We start from the raw sequence: 22,853 nt of genomic DNA, 5'->3' as shown, positions 1-22,853 counted from the left end.
TTGATACGTATATAATATTAATATTAATAGTCTTATTATATTATATTATTCTTAGGCTATATTGTATGTGTTATATAAGGCCTATATTATTTGAAACAAAGTTTTGTACTGCTAAGTATAGCAGCAGCAACAACAATAAAAGTGACAATAATAATAATAGAATATTGCGCTTTGTTTTAAAACAAAACTATTTTATTGAAGCAATAAAAAGAAAAGGATATGAATAACAAGAACACATACACATGCACCTGTAAATATGCACCAATGTGACCATTGGATCAAGTTTACAAAAAGAGTTTTTTTTTTTTTTTTTTACACAGAAAGTAGGAAACAAATGGATTTATTCCTTATTTTCCCCAGTTAGGGTGATTTTTACAGTGAACATTACATTTGATTGTCTAAACTGCATGAAGCATTTTTATTGCATGCCTGGAAAATGTAGCTATGCAAAAAAGCAGATCAATTTAAAAGGAAATTTGAATATGATAAATAAAAATGAACTGTGCAAAATGATTACACTGAAACTGAACACAGTCGTTTGTTTTGCTCTGGTGGCTCCTAGAGGCTCCTGTCTTTCAACGAGACGTATTCATTACTCTGCGTCGCGCCGTCCTCCGCCGTCAAGCTCTCCGCTGCCGTGCGCCGCGCCTCTCGGCTGAGCAGCTCAAACCGCCGGAGGAAGAGGATGACAGCGGCCAGCAGGAGCACCTGCACAGTGATGAAGATGAAGAGGCTGATCTGAGAGGCCAGAGCCAGATTACACATCCAGTAACGACAAGAATCCAGCAGCTCCTGCTCGGACAGATACACGAGCAGGCGCCCCCGCAGGTGAGCAGGAGAACTGCAGCTGACGTTCCTGAAACACACGCTTATATTAGGATCTATGGGGAAATAAATAAGGTTAAAGATTGCATAGGTACTACTATCCCTGTAACACATTCATTAACAAGTTTAGTAACCAAAATGTTCATTTTGTAATTTAGAATTAGATTTCTGAAGACTTTTGGAAGCAGGTAGGCTATCTATGTTTTTGATATATTTTATAAAATAATTAAAATAGATGAATATATGATCCTTTTTTTGAATTGTAATACTAGATCAGATGTAGTTGATAACACTTTAAAGGTGATAATTCTTCTTGGGAAGTTTCATGTACACTGTAAAAAGTGATAAGTTGATTTAACTTAAAAAACATTGAGGAAACTCGTTGCCTTAAAATTTTTAAGTAAATGATAATTTAAAAAATACGTTATTTGAATTGTCAAATGTTTACTTTCTATGCAGCTTAATTGTTTTGCTTGCAAAATATTTCATCAGCAAATGCAAGTTTATGAAAGTCACCCACCACTTTTCTTACTTTCAAGAAGATATTAAAATCTACATTAAATCTTTATCTACCTCCAGTAACAAAAAGGCAAGTAAAACTTTGAATGTATGCTCACTTTTTGTATAATTTTTATTTAATAATTAATTTCTTTTGTTGGAAAGATTATGTTTAAGTTAAGTTAAGTCGTGACGTATTGTCAAGTATGGTGACCCATACTCGAAATTGGTGCTCTGCATTTAACCCATCCAAGTGCACACACACAGCAGTGAGTAGTGAACAAATGCACACACACAGTGGACACACACCCGGAGCAGTGGGCAGCCTTGCTCCAGCGCCCAGTGAGCAATTAGGGGTTCGGTGCCTTGCTCAAGGGCACCTTAGTCATGGTATCGAAGGTGGAGAGAGTGCTGTTCATTCACAATCCCCACCTTCAATTCCTGCCGGCGCGAGAATCGAACCTGCAACCTTCAGGTTACAAGCCCGACTCCCTAACCATTAGGCCACAACTACCCTTATATCTGCTTGTTTTATTTCTTTTCATTTATTTACATTTTAATGTTTCTTTCTCTCTCTTGTTTGGCCATCGTTGAACCCCTGGCTTTTGTCCTTGGCGTGTGTTTTGTCACATTTGTACTACCTAAGCAGGTTTAGTAAGGAAAAAACAAAAAAAGCTCACTTATATTTCATTCAAGTATCAATTTGGTCTCAGATGTTTCTCCTACCGTTCCTTAAGTAAATGAAATCAGTTTTCAGGTGTTTTCTCAGGATAAACCTTTGAGAAGCAGGAGACTTTAGCTTCATTGCTGTCGGAGGAACAATTAAATAATAACTAATGCAGTAGATATCACCATACTTCCCAAGTTAATGAGTACATTAAGGTGTTCAATTTTGTATAACAAGTTTTCTGAAATGTTATGTTTAAATATGCAAATGAGGCATTATCTAATTGAAATGCATAAATTTGCATACATTTTCATTCTGTTGACATCAATGTGATTTTAGTATCTTGAGGTAATATTATAATTTCTATTTTTGTATTTTCCAATTTCATTTTAATTTTAGTTGAAGTTTTAGTAATGTAGTTGTGTTTTGTTATTTTTTATAGTTTTTTATTATTATTTTAATTTTATTTCTAGTTTTAGTTATTTTGGTTCATCAAGTTAAACTAAACGAAAATGAGAAATTAAAATAATGAAAATAAAATAAAATATTGCCTTGGTAACAAGCTGAAATAATATTATTTTTATGTTTTATTTCAGTTTATTTTATTAAAGTTCATTTTATTTCAAATAAAAATTTTACACTGTAAAAAGTGATAAGTTGACTTAACTTAAAAAAAATTGAGGAAACCCGTTGTCTTAAAATTATTAAGTACATAATTTTTTTTTTTTAAAGTTAAGTGAACTTGACAATTCAATTAACTTATTTTTTTAAATGATCATTTACTTAAAAATTTTAAGGCAATGGGTTTCCTCAATTTTTTTAAGTTAAGTCAACATCACCTTTTACAGTGTATGATTCAAGTTTTACGTTTTTTTTTTTTGTACATCTCTTTTTGTCACTCCGTAAGTCAGAAATACATTTTATTTATTTATTTTTATTATGGTAACAAGCTGAAATAAAATTATTTTTGTTTTATTTCAGTTTATTTTATTAAAGTTAATTTTATTTCAAGTAACATTTTTTATGATTTAAGTTTTTTTAACAGGAAAAACTGAAGTTTTTGTATATCTCTTTTTGTCACTCCATAAGTCAGAAATACATTGTTTAGTTTAGTTTAGTTTAGTTGAACCTCAACTTATAAAATACATTTCTATATTATTAATTTAAAATAAATAAGAAAATAGATGGGATTAAAACTAGAAATTTGAAGAAGAAGATCTGAAAGATGAAAGTCAAAAACTCATTCTGAGAAATATGTATTGTATTTAAAAGTTAAAGATGCAAATAGGTTATAAAATAAACTCATTGATTTTTTCCCCCCACTAATCTGAAAGAAGACGATCCAAAATTTCAAAATTGACCAGAGCATGAAAAAAACAATGCACTGATATAAACAAAGGGAAAATCCCATCTTTAATCTTTCATCCAGGCACTCACTGTATGGAAGCGGGGTTGCTCTGTTTCAGCAGCCATCCTCTCAGATAAAGGATGCCGCAGTCACATGACCACGGGTTTCCGTGGAGAGCGGCCCGGTGCAGGGTGGGCAGCGAGTCCAGCAGGCCGGGGGGCAGAGCCGTCAGGTGGTTGTCGTTCAGCTGGAGTGTGGTGGTGTGTGGAGGGAAGGACGAGGGCAGGCTGGCCGTGGTGAGGCCGCGTTTACTGCAGTCCACCACACCGCCCGTGCAGGAGCACACCTCCGGACACCAGAGCTGAGCCACGATCATCTCACTGCCCAGCACTGACAGCACCACCTTCAACATGAGCGCAACACACCGCATGCCAGCACACACACTGCAGACAGACCACAAATCACCATCATGTGAGCCATTCATCTGAGCAACACATGCAGATGTTTTCAGTGCCAGATATTGGCTGCTTCCATGTATGGAGTACTAAACTGAATAGACAGAGATGTTTACGCTTATCTGGAATTTCGGGAGGAAGCAAAGGAAGCAAGAAAGACAAAGATAAAAAAAAAGTACGGGATGATACAAACTTTTCATGGTCTCAGTGTAGAGGAAAAACAATACGAATCTAATTGAAATTGAATTGCAAAATTACAACAAAATTTTATTAAAAGTCAATAAAAATTTATACTATAATTAATATATAATATAATAGAATTAATGCTGACAAACAAATACTAAAATGTTGGATATTGCAAAACCACATTTACAATAATGATGTCATGGTGTTTTTTAAATACTTAAAGCAATGGTACATGAATATACAATGATTTGTTAACATGAGCTGATGTATTAACTAACATGAACAAACAACGAACTATGCATTTATTACACTATTTATTAATCTTTGTTAATGTTAGTTAATGAAAATACAGTTGTTCATGGTTTATTCATGTTGCATTAACTAATGTTAACAAACACAACTTGTGATTTTAATAATGCATTAGTAAATGCTGAAATTAACATTAACTAAGATTAATAAATGCTGTGGAAGTATTGTTCATTCTTAGTTCATGTTTACTAATGTTATTAACTAATGAACCTTATTGTAAAGTGTTACCGTGGTATCTATAGTGTCACCGCAGTATTTCATTTTATTTTTGTATTTTTTATTTTACCATATATTCGCATAAACTGTACACATCACTACCTCTTCTGTAAATGTATATTCTCTCTCTCAGCCTAATAGATTTTTTTTTGTACAATTTCATATTTAATGCTTTAATTTTATTATTATGTTTATTGTTATGTTTGGATGTGTTCCAGAAGCTTTCCCAAGAGAAATTCTTTGTGTTTACAATATAAAGTTATTTTTATTTTATATATAGCTCTATTTATTATTTTTTATTTTAATCATTAAAAGTTATATATTCCTCAAATTGCAACAACTGGCAAAAATAAAATACAAAAAAAAAAAACCTTGTCTTATTTTCGTATTTTTATATAAATAAGAGTGTGTGTTTACCAGCCCTTTAGTTCAATATTGGATGAATAATATTTAATTACCAGCTAAATACATCAAGAATAAGTCATGTTTAAGTTACAGAACTAATGCATATATTGTGTAATTAGTTTAGATGTGAAGTTCTTACCAGCGTGTCTGTGTGTCAGTATCAGTCTGAAGGAGCGTTAAGACTGCAGCATCAAACACAGCTGGGTCACACTGATAAAACTACCTTAAACACACACGCCGCCCCCTCAGAGCAATATGTGACAGGAAGTGGGCCGCACTTTCACGCTCTGATACTGGGACATCAGAACCGCGTTTCCTTTGCACTCAGTTAAATTCCCAGCATTGGCCAGTGAATGAAGAGCACTGGAGTCATCCAGTATCTGAAACAGACAGCAAAACTACACCACAGTTCACATCGTGTATTTAAACAATAGAAGAATTACGAAGCCCTGAAAAATTCTTCTGATTTGCCAAAAGGCCTAATGTTAGTTCAAAAATAGCAATGAAAAGGAGAACTACAGTACATTCGATTTTTCAAATTCAAATGATATGTAGCAACCATATAACAATGTATTTCATCTACATAACACAGTTCAAAAACAAAAGCCACTTTTTTTGGAATAAGCACCTGTGAATAAGAAACAAGTGGGGCCTACTTAATTTCTTTGGTGGAGCAAAACATCTTACAAATTATATATGTTGCTGATCAGTCATATGGATATGAAACTACAGTGAACAAACAACAGTGACAACTGATAAATTATTCACATTTATTAGCAAGCTTTACTTCAAGATTTACATAAACAACTGACATAATAATATAAATTATTAAATTATTAAAGGCCATAAACACTCATAATAATGGAATAGATTTTATTCTGATTATTATTGTTATAAAACGAGCAAAAACCAGCCGTCTGAACTGAGGATGTTTCTTGGTAACAGTTATCGGAGCCATACTGTATGTTCACATTCACTACAAAACCGCCATCGAACCCAGCAAATTCATAGCAAAAGGACGTCACTGTCTCTCCAAACACACACACACACACACGTGTCAATGAACCCCTGCACTGTTTCAGAAAACAACTCACACACACATACATTCGTCTTACTAAGCAAATGAAAAGTCAATGTAAATGAGATACCTTCAGAGGTTAATTTAAGTTAGACTGGTTTATGTATGTTCTTGATGAATCACTGTATTTGATGCAGGCAGACAGAAGCACCGAGCAGATGAACAGCGGATCTGAGGCTCAGACCTGTAGATATGATATTTGTACAGTACCATTTAAATGCATTCACATCTGAGGGCTGCTGTGAGGGCCGTAGTGTGTGTGTGTGTGTGTGTGTATCAGCATCATTGGTCTTTCTCGTGCATCTGTTGTTGCATCTTTTCCAGCATCTCCTGCATTCTCTTCAGCTGCACATACAAAACAACGCAGTTGATTATTATCTTTTTTATTTTTTATTATTTAGCAAGGATGCATTAAATTGATCAAAAGTGTATTTCTATTTAAAATAAATGCTGTTTTTCTATACTTTATTTTCATAGAAGAATCTTGAAAAATTAAATGGACCATGACTTTCACAAAAATAAGCAGGAGCACAACTGTTTTTAGTATTGATAATAATCCAAAATGCTTAATATATGCATTCTAATTATCGTATATTAGAATGACTTTTGAAGGATCATGTGACACTGAAGACTGGAATAATGATGTTGAAAATTCAGCTTTGCATCACAGGAATAAATTACACCTTAAAATATATTTACTTAGAAAACAGCTATTTTAAATTGTAAAAATATTTCACAATATTGGTGAATATACTGTTTTTTTGTTTTTTTACTGCATTTTTATTTTGTATTTTTTTTTACCCCAGATGTTAGAATGGTAGTGCTCTGCTTTACTACTTTTTTTAAATCTAAATTTTATATTGCAGTGTGGCTACTTTACAATAAATTGCTTATGTTTTTCCTTATTTAAAGAATATGAAGCGAAAAATGAAGAAAAAATATGGAAGATAAACATGAAAAAACACACATACTGGCCATAATGAGCATGATCATTACTGGCAATTAAATCATCCAAAGTATCTATAACAATGAATCTGTATGAAAATGTATCTACAGAGACCATAAATATGAATTAAACTAGCATATGTCCTTTGGGATATTAGTTATTACAGTAACTAAAACAAAACAAACAAGAAAAAAAAAAAACATTTTCATTACTTGAAATAAAATAAATGTTAATTAAAATAAAATAAAATATATTCAAATGGTAACCTTATTTTAGTTCAGGTAGCTGCCAAGGCAACATTTTGTCATTTTCATTTATTTTAACTTGTACTAAAATAACTAAAACTAAAACTGAAACAACTGAAATATATATACATAATGAAAACTAATAAAAAATTACAAAAAACACAACAAACTGAGAAAAACTAACCAAAACTAAACTGCAAATGGAAAATATACAAATAAAAACTAATTCAAAATATTAATAAAAACTATAATAAGTATCTCAGTGTTATAGTAAAAACAGCATTAGTGTCCTAATAACTATATAGAAATCTATAGCACACATCTGAGTGCTGGTTTAATATCAGTGATGATTGTTCTGTACCTCTTCATCCTTCATCTTAATGAGTCTTTCCGTCTCCACGTCTGGTGTGGGCAGAGGCAGGATGGGTAGTGGACTGTCCGTACGGTTATCCTGCGCCAGTTTACTGAAACACACACACACACACATTATATGAAGCACATCTGGGCTGGAAAGTCAAACAGCCTCAGGTCAGCATGTCATTACACTGCCTGAAGGCTGAAAACAAAGCTGACTGTGTTTTTATCTTCTCTATATGTCACACACCTGGTCATCTCCTGGATGCAGTGGGCTCTGTAGTTTTCGTAGTGCACGTCGCACGTCACGTCTTTCAGGTCGTGCATGTGAGAGCGAATCAGCATGTTCCTCAGTTTCACAAAGTCACAGTGAGACTGATTCTCCACTGAACAACACACACAAAGAAATGCAATAGAGTTCACGGTCACGAACACACAAACAACATTAACATAAACTACATTTACATTTATTCATTTGGAAGACAATTTTATGACAATTTTATTTTTATGATCACGTCATGTGTTTCCTGGGACACTGCAGTTCATGCTGTAACATCATACTACATATGAGCAGTATGTACTGGACTTACTAATGATGATAAAGTGCATACTTTAATGGCCAGAAACTCTTGCAATAGTCTAGTATTGGGACAAACTATGCATGTTATGGGCAATATTGGCCTAAAAAGCATGCACACTTCAGTATGTGTGACCCTGGACCACAAAACCAGTCTTAAGTCGCTGGGGTATATTTGTAGCAATAGCCAAAAATACACTGTATGGGTCAAAATTATCGATTTTTCTTTTATGCCAAAAATCATTAGTATATTAAGTAAAGATCATATTCCATGAAGATATTTTGTAAATTTACTACTGTAAATATATCAAAACGTTCGTTTTGATTAGTAATATGCATTGCTAAGAACTTCATTTGGACAACTTTAAAGGCGATTTTCTCAATATTTGGATTTTTTTGCACCTTCAGATTCCAGATTTTCAAATAGTTGTATCTCGGCCAAATATTGTCCAATCGTAACAAAGCTTATTTATTCAACTTTCAGATGATGTATAAATCTCAATTTCGAAAAATTGACACTTAAGACTGGTTTTGTGGTCCAGGGTCACATATGGATTTGTGATATGGCCAAAAATATTATCACAATATTTTTTCCCATAGCACACAATGTTGATAATTATCACATTATTTTTAATGGGGAAGGAAAGCTTTCCATGTTTGTTAGACCTTGAGAATGAATATAATTTTTTTTTTTTTCACAATTAAACTCCACACAGTTGCTACCTTTTAATTTAGGGCTACAAGAAATACATCTGTGTTTCTCTGTTTTATGATATTTTACAAATTTATCATCAAAAAATGTGTATGTAAAACTTTAACAACCTAGTAAATATTTTCTAATGTAATCAAAAGAAAATATAACAATTAATTTGCAACAAAACATTTTTATGCATTTAAATTTTTTATCAAATATACGATATTCCTTAAAAATATTATTATTATTACTTTGAGAAATACTTTAATAAACAATAGTAATTTATTCCTGTCATAATTTAATTACGTTATAATGAACTTTTATTTTGGCAGTTTGTCAAAGATCTTTGAGTTTCTGTGTGTATTTGCAGGGAGTTTTTTCTCAATAGTGAAAAGCTTCTGAAGTGAATCAGAGTAAAAACGTCCAGAGCTTATCATCGTTATTGACATAAATTTTATCACAGTCTCGATATGATATTGTGATATTGTTTATCACCCAGCCCTATCATCATGGCACCTCTGACATAATGATTTCAACAGAGTTTAAATATATAAAATCCATTTGCCAAGCAATGCCCATTTTGGTGTACTTGTTAAAAGTGTTTCTGACCTTCCACGATACCCCAGGGGTAAAGACGACCTCTGACCCTTTGACCTCTGGCCTCCACCACTGTATTACTGCCAATGACAGCAAACGGAGTGCATTCCTACAGCACACACACACACACACACACGACACCTAAATCATTCAATATTCAATATACACACTGCCCCGGCATCATATTTATGTGCATCAACACTTTAATCTGCCTCATGAAAAACATCTGCACATAACAGCAGTTTATCAGCTTCACTCCTCCAGCTGTTGGCAGCAGTAAAAAGCCCATAATGAGGGTAAAATCAATCCAAATGGAGTGAAATGATTTAAATGATTTAGTCTGGGTGGAGATTTCAGACTGTTTGTTTTATGAGATGTTTGCCAGACCTTCAGCTCTTTGTCCATCTGTTTGAACTCCTCTTCTTCATCAGAGTCACACTCAGGAAACTGATACACTTTAATCCCGAAGCGCTCGATCTCGTCTCGCACCTGCAGGACAACAGATGCACACTATGAACACAACAATCATGCTGCGCAACCTGCAAATGTGCAGGAAACAGCCGGCTTGAGTCTGATGCGTTTGGCCTAGTAGAAAATAACTGCTTCCATCAGGAGCACACTTTAAAAACTGTTGAGATGCGATCAGATAATGTGTACTCACCCTGTCCTTGAGCTTTTTGACCTCATTAGGAGTGAGACAGTCCGCTTTAGAGATCAGAGGAATGATGTTCACTTTCTCATGCAGAGCCTTCATGAACTCCACGTCCACCGGCCGCAAACTGCACAGCAGAAATAACAGTTTGAATAACTGATGCTAACTCCATCTCTAATTATATTCACTCCTATTATGCATTAAATACTCTTTGTATTAATTGCTTTCCATGATGCAAGACCTGCAAGTCAAATATGTTTACTTTTTACACATTCATATTTAAGAATGATATGAATTATGAAGTCCTGAACTCACATCTGCGAGTCAGTGTCAAGTTTGTTAAAGCAATAGTTCACCAAAAATGAAAATTTGCTGAAAATGTGTTACGTCCTCAAGACGTCCGAGATGTAGATGAGCTTGTTTCTTCATCAGATCACTTGCTCACCAATGGATCCTCTGCAGTGAATGGGTGCCGTCAGAATGAGAGTCCAAACAGCTGATAAAAACATCACAATAATCCACACCACTCCAGTCCATCAGTTATGTCTTGTGAAGCAAAAAGATGTTTGTAAGAAACAAGTCCATCATTAAGGCATTTTTAACCTCGAGTCGTTGCTTCTAGCCAAAATATGAGTCCATAATCCATAGTAAAGCAGTGAAAAAGTCCATCTCCTGTTGTCCTTCACATCAAAATCCACCCATACATTTGTTTAGAGCTGTTTTGTAAACGGTGCTTGATCTGTGCAGATTTCTCTCCTGATTCAGATGAGACAAACGTTTTACTGGAGAAACCAATTTTTTGGATTATGGACTTGGAAGCATCAGTTTGAAGTTAAAAACATGGATTTGTTTGCATGTTACAAACACACAGCTTTTCGCTTCACAAGACATGACTGGAGTAGTGTGGATTATTGTGATGTTTTTATCAGCTGTTTGGATTCTCGTTCTGACGGCACCCATTCACTGCAGAGGATCCATTGCTGAGACAGTGATGGAATGCTACATTTCTCCAAATCTGTTCTGATGAAGTCAGATGCTGATTATGCAAATGTTAAGATGATGCATATGACCTGACCCATATAAGACAGACCCGTGATACCCGCTCGTACCCATGTCCAAACGGCGGGATGAAGTACAGGCAGCAGTGCACTCTGTTGTCTAGTATGTTCTTTCTGTTCAGTCCACTCTCGTCTCTGAAGTACTGCTCAAACTGCTGGTCGATGTAGTCTGTGATGGGCTTCCAACTGCAAACACACACAAAAACACACACTCTTCAGAGAGACAGAATTGTACACAATAACATACTAAGGCTTTTCTGTCAGCTGAACTCATTTGACCTAAAATAGTAAATATTTCAATAACTTAACAACACATTTACATGTGCATGGTTCAGTTCTCTAATATCAGTTAATGGACACATGACATGTAGTAAGTATTTTATTTCAACTGTTTTTATGTATTTTATTTCATTTAATTACATTTTTATTTATTAATTAAACATATTTTTTTATTTACATTTTTAAATGAATTTATTTAATTATTAGCTTTGCATCAACTCATGAATCCCCAGTCTGGGTAACCACTCAGACTCTCATGGCTGCCCTATTGTGAATACAGACATGACTAAAGGTCTTTTTGCTCTCATTGAGCAATCAGCATCTACGACCGTAACTATCAGATTTGTAATTGTGCTCATGGGATGCTGGGAACAGCTGAATTCTCACCATTCATTGTTATTGACTGCGTCTCCAAACCCTGGTGTGTCCACAATGGTGAGTTTGAGTTTGACTCCTTTCTCCTCGATGTCAACCGTGTGTTTGGTGATCTCAACAGTCTGATTAATACGCTCTGTTACAGAAAACACACATTAAACTAACAAACCCGTTGAAGAGGTGTACACTTATGTATATGCTACACAACTGTTAAAAATCTTGGGGTTGGTAAGATTTTTTTTTATGTGCTTTTTTCTTCTTGTTTGTTTGTGGTTGTTTTTTTAGTCTCTTCTACTCACCAAGCCTGCATCAAGTAATGTATACGGTAATATTGTGAAATATTATGACAATTTAAAATAACTGTTTTCTATGTGAATATATAGTAAAATGTAATTTATTCCTGCGATCAAAACTGAATTTTCAGCATCGTTACTCCAGTCTTCAGTGTCACATGATCCTTCAGAAATCATTCTAATATACTGATTGATTTGCTGCTCAAGAAACATTTATGATTACTATTAATGTTGAAAACAGTTGTGCTGCTTCATATTTTTGTAGACACACTGATACATTGATTTTTTATAATTCTTAGATGAAGAGAAAGTTCAAAAGAACAGAATTGATCTGAAATAGAAATCTTTTGTAACATTATAAATGCCTTTAAAAACAGCAGTGTATATTGTATTCTTATATAACAATAACAGAACTGTTATTTTGGGTGTACTGTTCCTTTAAGACTATTCTTACCTTCAGCATTGAGTAATTTTCTGTCTTTATAGAGATCTGTGAGGAAGAGGCTGTTTACTAGAGTAGACTTTCCCAATCCAGATTCACCTAAAAACACACAAAATGCTCTTGTTAATGACAATGACGAGCATGAAGTCAGTGGCAAATATAGTGATGATTTCAGACAAACCTGCCACCATCAGAGTGAAGTCAAAGCCCTTCTTCACCGACTTCCTGTGGACCTGATTAGGAAGCGTAGCGAAGCCAACATACTGCTTGTCCTGAAAGAAACAAGTCAAAACATTAATGTTCTGTATAATCCTTTTGCATTTTATGGAAGAAAGAAGGTTATACAGGTTTTGAAGAATGAATGATTGGGTGAACTGTCTCTTTAAGACTGAACGTCTGTGAATCGTCAGACTGGCACAAAAATAGCAGAGAATGAAAAGCCCAGTAGTGTTGAGTCTCCTGCAGATCCACCAACTGTGCCGGAAACCGCTCAGCAGTCATAACCGCTCAAACTGACACTGAGAACACAGAAATTACTGACGGGAAGCAAAATCACTATTAAACCCGACAGCAGAACCAGCTCAGTGTCCAGGCCAAACTGACTGACCATATACACACACACAGAAGCCATATTTACATAAGCTGAAAAGGCCTTTTTAACACACTCAAACTCAACTCATCTGACTGCCAGAGCATCTCACAAGCCGTTATGTGTGTTTCCGATGTCCATCATCCTAGAACAGAGAAACCCTGGCGTATCTCACCCCACGTGCACAGTGTGTGTGAGAGAGGAGGGATCAACTAGATTTTTACATTTTCTGAAGAAAATATGGTAATGCTTCACCTGTAGCTTTCATGTAGAATGCATTTTTTAAGTATTCATAATGCACATTGTAATGCATTATACATTTTCAAAAATAAAACCTAAAAAAAAAAGTATATTTAATTAACTTTGGTTAGTAATCTAAAAATTGGTTGTTTATCATGTGTTTTAACACATCATTATTATGGAAGCTTGTTTCTTCAATGGAATAAAAAAAGTAATTGCATTTTGTCTCACAAATCTGACTTTTTTCCTCACATTTCCGAGTTTATATTTCACAGTTCAGTCTTTGTGTCTCGCAATTCAGATTTTTCTTGCAATTCTGCATTTCTGCAGAATTATTCTGAGTTTATATCTTGCAATATTGAGTTCATATCTCAATATTTTAAAAAAGTCAAATAAGTGATATAGAAACTCCAAAAGAAAAGTCCAAAAGGTGAGATAAAAAGGTACAATACATTTTTGTTAGGGTGTTGCTCTGCAGTTGTTACTATGAGGCTACTAGGGTGGTTGCTAGGGTGTTGCTAAGTGGCTGCTAGTTTAATAGTCAATTTAAATCCTTTAAGTATCTTTAAGTACTTTAAGTAATTTTAAGTATGAGCAACACCACTAAGGCTGCTAGGGTGGTTGCTAGGGTGTTGCTAAGTGGCTGCTAGTTTAATAGTCAATTTAAATCCTTTAAGTATCTTTAAGTACTTTAAGTAATTTTAAGTATGAGCAACACCACTAAGGCTGCTAGGGTGGTTGCTAGGGTGTTGCTAATTGGCTGCTAGTTTAATAGTCAGTTTAAATCCTTTAAGTATCTTTAAGTACTTTAAGTAATTTTAAATATGAGCAACACCACTAAGGCTGCTAGGGTGGTTGCTAGGGTGTTGCTAAGTGGCTGCTAGTTTAATAGTCAGTTTAAATCCTTTAAGTATCTTTAAGTACTTTAAGTAATTTTAAATATGAGCAACACCACTAAGGCTGCTAGGGTGGTTGCTAGGGTGTTGCTAATTGGCTGCTAGTTTAATAGTCCGTTTAAATCCTTTAAGTATCTTTAAGTAATTTAAGTAATTTTAAGTATGAGCAACACCACTAACACAAACAAAATGTACACAATATCATGCATGTGGCATCATACTATTTACAATAACACCTAATAATAAACTAAACTGAAGCAGCTTTTCTAACTTATATATATATATATATATATATATATGTAGATAGATAGATAGACAGATAGATATATTACAAGACATAAGCAGCGAACCTTCTGTCTGGTGGTTCTGGTTCGGGGACACAGAAGCTTCTCCACCAGTTTTTCCTGCAGCATCATGGTGTCCATCCTGAACCAGACGTCTCAGAAATGTGTGCCGTCCCTCTTTAAACCTGCGTGACCCTCACTTTATCACTCTCTGCCTCTATATACCCTCTCTGATTTCCTTTTCCCTGTTTTTTACTGTCTTTTCTTGCCCACGGCGCATCCCAGCGCGCCGTGTTCAGACAGGCAGGCAGAGGAATCCCCGCATGACTGAATGAAAGACTGACAAAAGAAGGTAGTGAGTGAGAGAGAGTGAGCAGGAGAAACGAAAAGACGTAAAGGGAAAAAAACATGGAAGCAATTTTAGACAGGAAGGGGGGGGGGGGAGGCAGTTGAAAACTGGAATAAAAACACTCATTCATTTGGTCGTTCATTCCTCCCCCACTTTTTTTTCCCCACAGCCAGCTCTGAGGTGCAGGGATTTCTGTATGTGTGTGTGTGTGTGTGTGTGTGTGTGTGTGTTTTAGGGAGCAAGACACATTTAGTAAGACAGCAGCCACACCCTTCCCAACAGACCTTGCCAGACTGGCACAGCTTTTCTGCAGACTACAGACACAGCAGCCTGACCTTTACTAGAGCATTATTTTCAGATATATGATGATGCATGGGCTCAGTAAGATTTTTTTAATGAAATTAATAATTTTATTTAGCAAGAACGGATTAAATTGATCAAAAGTGACAGTGAAGCATTTAATAATGTTACAAAGATTTCTATTTCAAATAGCTGCTGTTGTTTTGAACTTTCTATTCATCAAAAAAATCCTTAAAAAATGTATCACAGTTTTGACAAAATATGAAGCAGCAATAGTTTTCAACATTGATAATAATCAGAAATGATTTCTGAAGGATCATGTGACACTGAAGACTGGAGTAATGATACTGAAAATTCAGCTTTACCATCACAGGAATAAATTACATTTTAAAATATATTCAAATATGAAAACAGTTATTTTAAACTGTAATAATATTTCATATTATTAGTGATTTTACTGGATTTGTTTTTTTTTTCTTCAAATAAATGCAGCCTTTATAAACAAAACAGACTTTATCTCTCTCTCTCTCTCTCTCTCTCTCTCTCTCTCTCTCTCTATATATATATATATATATATATATATATACACAATTTCACCAGGGGGCGCTAGTGTTATGAAACAGAAACACTCAAGGATTTTCTCTTCATGCAAAGGAGCAGTTAAATCATTTACATATACAGACAATTTAATAATGTAATTGTTTCATCCTGACACCTGATAATCACAGCTCATTGTTTTTATGACACAATTTGGTGACTCTCTCTTATATAACATGAAAATGGAATCAATTGACATTATATTTAGATAATAGGCCTGTAATGAACCACAAGAGTTAATGAATGCAAGCTTAAATGCATTAAAAGCCTCATTTCTGAATGTGTCATAAAATTCCTGCCTAATGTGTAATATTACATGCATGTGCTCATGTCGAAGCCTGTCAGAACAGATTTTGTGAATGTGTGACTGCACATCTTCAAACTAGATTTTCACATTTCCTCAATGAAACACTTGCCTGTGCAGCTCAATTAGGGTTTGAGTTAAAGGTTTGGGGTTCGTTCAGATCACTATTCCTAATATGAGCAACAGTACTAGTGATGTCTAAGCAAACAGCACTAACAAAAATCTTTATATTAAGTATGATTATGGCCCCATTATAGTGTTGGTGGGGGTCTGGTCATGCATATAGATGATGAGTGTGCTGGTGGGGGGTGGGGGGTCCAGAGGGGGTCTGTTGAATAGAGCAGAACAGATGTCCTTCAGTGATACAATAGCCTTGGTCGCCCCTCCTAACAGAACAACACCCTCTCACCGTCCAGCTGCCATCCCTGAGTGCCACCTGGAGCGACCCTCACCAGACACAGGCCCATATCTGTATTGTTTTTAATCAGTTTGAGTTGTTTGAGGAACTCTAATACGATCAGAGTTTCAAAGAAACACATCTTCAAACCCATCAAAAGACGTGGAGCAAACAGCTTTCATTTCACATAGTTTGATCACAAACTCAAAACACCTTAGCAACTATACGATAATGCCCTGGCAACCACCCACAGCAATGCATATAAAGCCATTTATATCACCTTAGCAACTGCATAGCAATACCCTGGAAACCAAACCTAACCAAAAACATAGCAACACACAGACAGCCATTCAGAATACTTTAGGAAAAGCATAACAACACCCTGGCAACCAATCAGAAAACCGTAGAAACCACAGAAAGGCATTCAGAACACTTTAGCAACCATTTAGTAACACCCTGGCAACAATTCAAAACAGCCTAGAAACCACATATCAACAATGCAATGAAAGTCATTCAGAATGTCTTAGCAACTGCATAGCAACACACTGGCAACCACCCAGTATACCCTAGAAACCACAGAAAGGCAATCAGAACACTTTAGCAACTGCTTAACAACACCCTGGCAACCATCCAGAACATCATAGAAACCACATATCAACAATGCAAAGAAAGTAATTCAGAATATCTTAGCAACTGTATAGCAACACCCTGGCAACCACCCAGTATACCCTAAAAACCACAGAAAGACATTCAGAACACTTAAGCAACTGCTTAGCAAAACACCCTGGCAACCATCCAGAACACCCTAGATACCACATATCAACAATGCAAAGAAAGTCATTCAGAATATCTTAGCAACTGCATAGCAACACCATGATAACCACCCAGTATACCCTTGAAACACAGAAAGACATTTAGAACACTTAGTAACATGCTGGCAACCAATCAGAACAACCGAAAACATAGCAACACAAAGACAGGCATTCAGAATACTTTAGGAATAGTATAGCAACACCCTGGCAACCACTTAGAATACCCTAGACACCGAAGAAAAGCATTCAGAAAATTGTAGCAACTGCTTAGCAACACCCTGGCACCCAAACAGAACACCCAACAACATAGCAATGCACAGACAGGCATTCAGAATACTTTAGGAATAGTATAGCAACACCCTGGCAACCACTTAGAATACCCTAGACACCGAAGAAAAGCATTCAGAAAATTGTAGCAACTGCTTAGCAACACCCTGGCACCCAAACAGAACACCCAACAACATAGCAATGCACAGACAGGCATTCAGAATACTTTAGGAATAGCATAGCAATACCCTGACAACCACTCAGAATACCATAGAAACCACATATCAACAATGCAAAGAAAGATATTCAGAATATCTTAGCAACTGCATAGAAACTCCCTGGTAACCACCCAGAACACCCAAGCAATCACATAGCAACTCACTAAGAAGAACTGCTACTGCAGCTAACAGTAATGTTCACTGCAACTGCACAGCAATGCACACAAAGCCATTGAGAATACATGATCAACTACATAGCATCACCCTGGCAACTACCCAGAACACCCTAGCAACCAAATTGCAAAGCAAAGAAAGCCATTCATTCAGAATATCTTAGCAACCACATAGCAACACCCTGGTTGTGTACATGAACTTTTTTTTTATTGTATTTTCACAAATGTATTTACTTAACCAGAACGGTACATTGAGATAATCCAATCTCTTCTTCCAGCAAGTCTTGGTCAGATGGTGCAGATATCCTGCTCATCTCAGACAGTGATTTCCTGCCTGCTATTCAGTGAGGTGGGAACAGTGATGTCATCCATTAATGTCACATGTGCGTCTCATGTTACACCGAGTGAGTGACCGTGGGTGTGGAACACCCTGATGATGTCATGATGATAGGACGGGTGGAGAGACGTTTGAGGATGAGCAGTGAATGAATGCGCTCACTAAACATACTCAGGCCTCTATGGCAGCTGTGCTGGGTCAAGCACAAACAGATCTGATAGTGCAGATAGATAGTGACTGCTTTCCTCTCACTTTCAGACCATGCCAGCATTACTGGTTCAGCGGTTTGTTAGTAACTCTGCGGGCATGTGTTTGAATGGTTCACTGCACCTGCACTGCAGCTTGTATCCTTGCAGTACACTTATCACAGGGACGGTTCCTTTGGAGTCGCATGAGGTTAAGTGTTTAGCTCAGAGGCACAACGGTGATGGATCGTCCCTTTTGGGGTTTAAACCAACCTTTCACAGTACTTCACAATTCAGGAATAATATTATGTAACACTGTACTGCATATATGCTGGTAGTCTCTTCTGCTCATCAAGGTTGCATTTATTTAGTAAAGTAAAAACAGTAAAATAGTGAAATATTATTATCATTTAAAATAAGTGTTTTTTATTTGAATATAATTTAAGTTGTAATTTATTCCTGTGATGCAAAGCTTAATTTTCAGCATCTTTACTCCAGTCTTTAGTGTCACATGATCCTTCAGAAATCATTCTAATATACTGATTTGCTGCTCAAGAAACAACCGTTGTGCTGCTTCATATTTTTGTGGAAACCGAGATGCATGATGAATAGAAAGTTCAAAAGAACAGCATTTATTTGAAATCGAAATCTTTTGTAATATAAATGCTTTACTGACACTTTTGATCAATTTAATGCGAGCTTGCTGTATAAAAGAATTAATTTCTTTCAAAAAGAAAAAATCTGTCGGCGCCGATAGCCTATATTGGGTGACACATAACGCCAAGTCGAGGACCTTTCCCGATCCCATCCCCCTCTCTCTATCCCACTTCGCTTCCTGTCTTAATAATGCAAAAAAAATAAAAATTAATCTTAAAAAAGAAAAAAATCTTAACTGACCCAAACTTTTGAATGGTGGAGTATATTAGTTAAACTGTAACTCACATTTACACAAACAGTTCAACGAAATATAACATTTCTGTCATCATTCACTCATCCTCATGTCATGAATTACTTTCTTCTGTGGAATGCAAAAGGAGTGGCAAGCTCAAAAAAGGACAAAAAGCACAATTATTTTCCATTTTGTAAGTTTGGTCACTACCTGTATTTATTGCAATTCACAGACACAGAATAAGAATGCTATTAGACTTGATTTTTTTTGTTAATGAGTCAATCCAAATAAAAGTGAACCAAAACTCGTTGGGCAACATTACACTCGATGTTGTATCTGACTGGAGCACTTACAGAACACTGTCCTCTCTCATACTGTAGATACCGAGATGGAAGTTTCTTGCTGTGGCATTTGAGCAACTGCACAGGCCATTTGACTTCACGATCAAAGGAAACTTCAATTCTGCCATCTGTCACGCTGCATGCAGCTGTGCAGTTATCTGCAGACAGCTTATTCTAAACACACACACACTTACACACAACCTTATTTCAATGCAGTGACCTTTTCAGAGATAAATAAGATGTGTCTGAAATGGCAGCCAGCCTTCCACACCATTAAGTTATTAAACCTCAATGCAGAGAGAGAGAGAAAGAGACCAGAAGACGACAAGAGGAGAAGGAAGGAAGAGGAGAATGACAGTGTGAGAGAGAGAAAGCTGTTGAAGCACTGACAGAATGTGTGTATGTGTGTGGGGGTGTGAATTGTTGCATTTCTGCTTTTGCGTAGGATGAGCTTTCTAGTAACTACATATGTGCGTATGTGTGTCTGTGTGTTCATGTTCATGGGTCAAGTGCTGGAGGCTGTGTGAAATTACTAACCTTCTGAACAGCTTCAGTCTGTATAGTAAAACAATGTTTACAGCATTAAAGTATCACTGTATCATTTAAAAGATGCTTTTATACAGTACAAAATTATTTTTTAAAGTTATAAATAAAACAGATGCTTGCTGTTTCATTGTAACTGTCTCTGAAATTTACTAGCAATTTATATTTACATACGTCCATTACATCTATATGCAAATATAAATAGCCTATTACATTTAGCAGATATTGTTTAAAACTTTAGGGTCTGTACATTTTTTTAATGTTTTTGGAAGAAGTCTCTTCTGCTCAACAAGGCTGTATTTATTTATTTATTTTTTCAAAAATACTGTAAAAACAGTGATATTGTGAAATATTTTTTTACAATTTAAAATAACAGCTTTCTATTTGAATATATTTTAAAATATAATTTATTCCTGCGATGCAAAGCTGAATTTTCAGCATCATTACTACAGTCTTCAGTGTCACATTTATGACATTTATGACTATTATCAATGCTGAAAACAGTTGGGTTGCTTCATATTTTTTTTTTTTTTTTTTTTGTGGAAACTAATTCTTCGAACAGAACTTATTTGAAATAGACATCTTTTGAACATTATAAATGTCTTTACTGTCACTTTTGATCAATTTAATGCATCCTTGCATATTAATAATAATAATAATAACAATAATAATTAACATTTAAAAAAAGTAATCTTACTGACCCCAAAATTTTAAATGCTAAAGTATGCATTTAAAATATGCAGTGATTCAAAAATATCACAAAAATGTGTCCAATAACATGATAATACCACATCAATTGGATTGTAACATGAACTAAAGTCTATTAATACATCAACACAAATAAAAAATGATCGCTCAAACCATTTTATGGGTGGTACTAGAAGGTGTGAGACAACATCAGGTGCAAATCAGCAACGGATCTGATTGTTTGAGCAGTTAAAAACACTCTATTCCGCTTTAACTGTAATCATCAAATACTATAAACATGTATCTCCACACACACAGCTTCTTCAAGCATCTCTGCTATATGTGCCTCTCACACACTCAGGCTCCTGTAACCATGACAACACCTCCAGAGAAACAGCACTATCATCCTCTATCAGAGCTCAAAACGACAGAAAACAGCCAGCAGACATCAGATTTCCTCAAGACTAGAATGTAAGAGGAACGCAAGCGACTGATGCAATATAATAATGCTGACGGCTGAGATGATGAGAAATAAAGTGCGTCAGTCGAGGGTGGGAGACACGATCTGCCGAAACGATTTGAAACCTCGTAAACACGAGCACGAACACACAAACACAAGAATTTCAAAACACAATATGTATAAAACACCCCGTCAGACTTAAAATCGAGGCTCGTGAGATTTGATGTCGCGCGGTTTATCTGTGTGGAAATAAACCGAATTCATAGCAACTCTAAAAGTGAAGTAAAATTGCGAAATGTGGTGAAGTTTGTCGTTTCTCACCTCGCTGTCCTCTGAATGTGACCATCATCATCATCATGAGCAGCATCAGCATCAGCAGGTGCGGGATGCGGGAGACGCACGGGCAGGAAGAGAGAAATCATCAGCATTTCATCCAGTCAAACAGAGTAAAAACAGAGTAAAACAGTGCCAGCGTCTGTGTCATTACCGGATTTCATCATCCTGCTCTTATATCGGATGTTGGTTGTCATGTTTCAGGCCGTCTCTGCTCTGCTCGGGTTCCGTCTGTCTCAACGCTCAGCCCCGCTGGGAAGCCCAGGCGTAGAGGGGCGGGGCCGCCGCAGACGAAACCACGCCCACCAACACGTCATTCATTGACACAGCTGACAGGACTCTACAACAGTGCTGTTTAATGTTACTTTAGCAAATAAAAATGTATTAATTGTGAAAAGATAAAAATCAGATTGGTTAAAATATTTAGAAATTAAAATCATTATAAGGTTAAATATGAAAAAACATTTTCATTATATTAAATTACATTAAATCTGTAGTTTTTTGCATATTAAATCTATAGTTTTATAGTACTTGTACAAATGATATTCAAAGCTTTTATTAAAGCTAATTTATAAAGTATACATCTAATACAATTAAGCTATTATTTGGTGTCAATTAATTCTACATTCTTTAATAAAAGATAAGAAAATTATTCAAAAATCAAAAGTTTACATTTAGTTAAAACATAAGCTACATTTGGTGTCAATTCATTTTACATTCTTTAATAAAAAACTATGTAAAAGTGAAATGTTTAGCCTACATTTAGTAAAAAAAAAAGAATGAATTATAATAAATGTCAATTAATTTTATAGTCTTTAATAAAAATAATAATAAAAAAATATTTTAAATGCACCTAATTTTAAAATGATCTAAAAATTAAAAGTTTATATTAAGTAAAAAAAAAAGAAAAAAAAGAAACTATATTTGGTGTCAATCAATTTTACAGTCTTTAATTGGAAAATGGTCTCATTTTTTTTTTCTTTATAAATAAATCAAAATAGGCATTTAATTTGCAGGGTCAATGAAACTAGTCGAAAATGGTGAATGAAAAAAGCATAATAATCTTTCACTTTTGAACAAAATACTATTTATGGTGTACAAAAAGAAATGGATGATATTTACAAAACCATTTCTGAGACTTTATGCTTGCAGG

At 35.3% G+C, this 22,853-nt stretch overlaps 2 protein-coding genes across 2 annotated transcripts; both read right to left on the bottom strand.

The window, feature by feature from the left end:
- Positions 1-159: 159 nt before the first annotated feature.
- Positions 160-5,147, bottom strand: gp1bb (glycoprotein Ib platelet subunit beta). The gene is made up of 3 exons (XM_058785047.1): positions 5,049-5,147; positions 3,428-3,781; positions 160-856 (listed from the first exon to the last, which is right to left on the bottom strand). The coding sequence occupies exons 2-3, from the start codon at positions 3,766-3,768 to the stop codon at positions 559-561; spliced, it is 639 nt and encodes a 212-aa protein (XP_058641030.1). The 5' UTR covers positions 3,769-3,781; positions 5,049-5,147; the 3' UTR covers positions 160-558.
- A 518-nt stretch (positions 5,148-5,665) lies between these two features.
- septin5a (septin 5a) lies at positions 5,666-15,517 on the bottom strand. The gene is made up of 11 exons (XM_058784028.1): positions 14,575-15,517; positions 12,681-12,771; positions 12,512-12,598; positions 11,777-11,900; positions 11,162-11,296; positions 10,062-10,179; positions 9,788-9,889; positions 9,413-9,509; positions 7,783-7,918; positions 7,540-7,642; positions 5,666-6,332 (listed from the first exon to the last, which is right to left on the bottom strand). Exons 1-11 carry the CDS (start codon positions 14,647-14,649, stop codon positions 6,270-6,272), a joined length of 1,131 nt encoding a protein of 376 aa, XP_058640011.1. The 5' UTR covers positions 14,650-15,517; the 3' UTR covers positions 5,666-6,269.
- Between the last annotated feature and the right edge of the window lie 7,336 nt (positions 15,518-22,853).

The sequence above is a fragment of the Onychostoma macrolepis genome, chromosome 08 (genome assembly GCF_012432095.1).
Source record: "Onychostoma macrolepis isolate SWU-2019 chromosome 08, ASM1243209v1, whole genome shotgun sequence".
In the NCBI taxonomy this organism is placed as follows: Eukaryota; Metazoa; Chordata; class Actinopteri; order Cypriniformes; family Cyprinidae; genus Onychostoma; species Onychostoma macrolepis.
The sequence above is the reverse complement of the archived record's forward strand: the minus strand, read 5'-3'. Positions and strand labels throughout refer to the sequence as shown.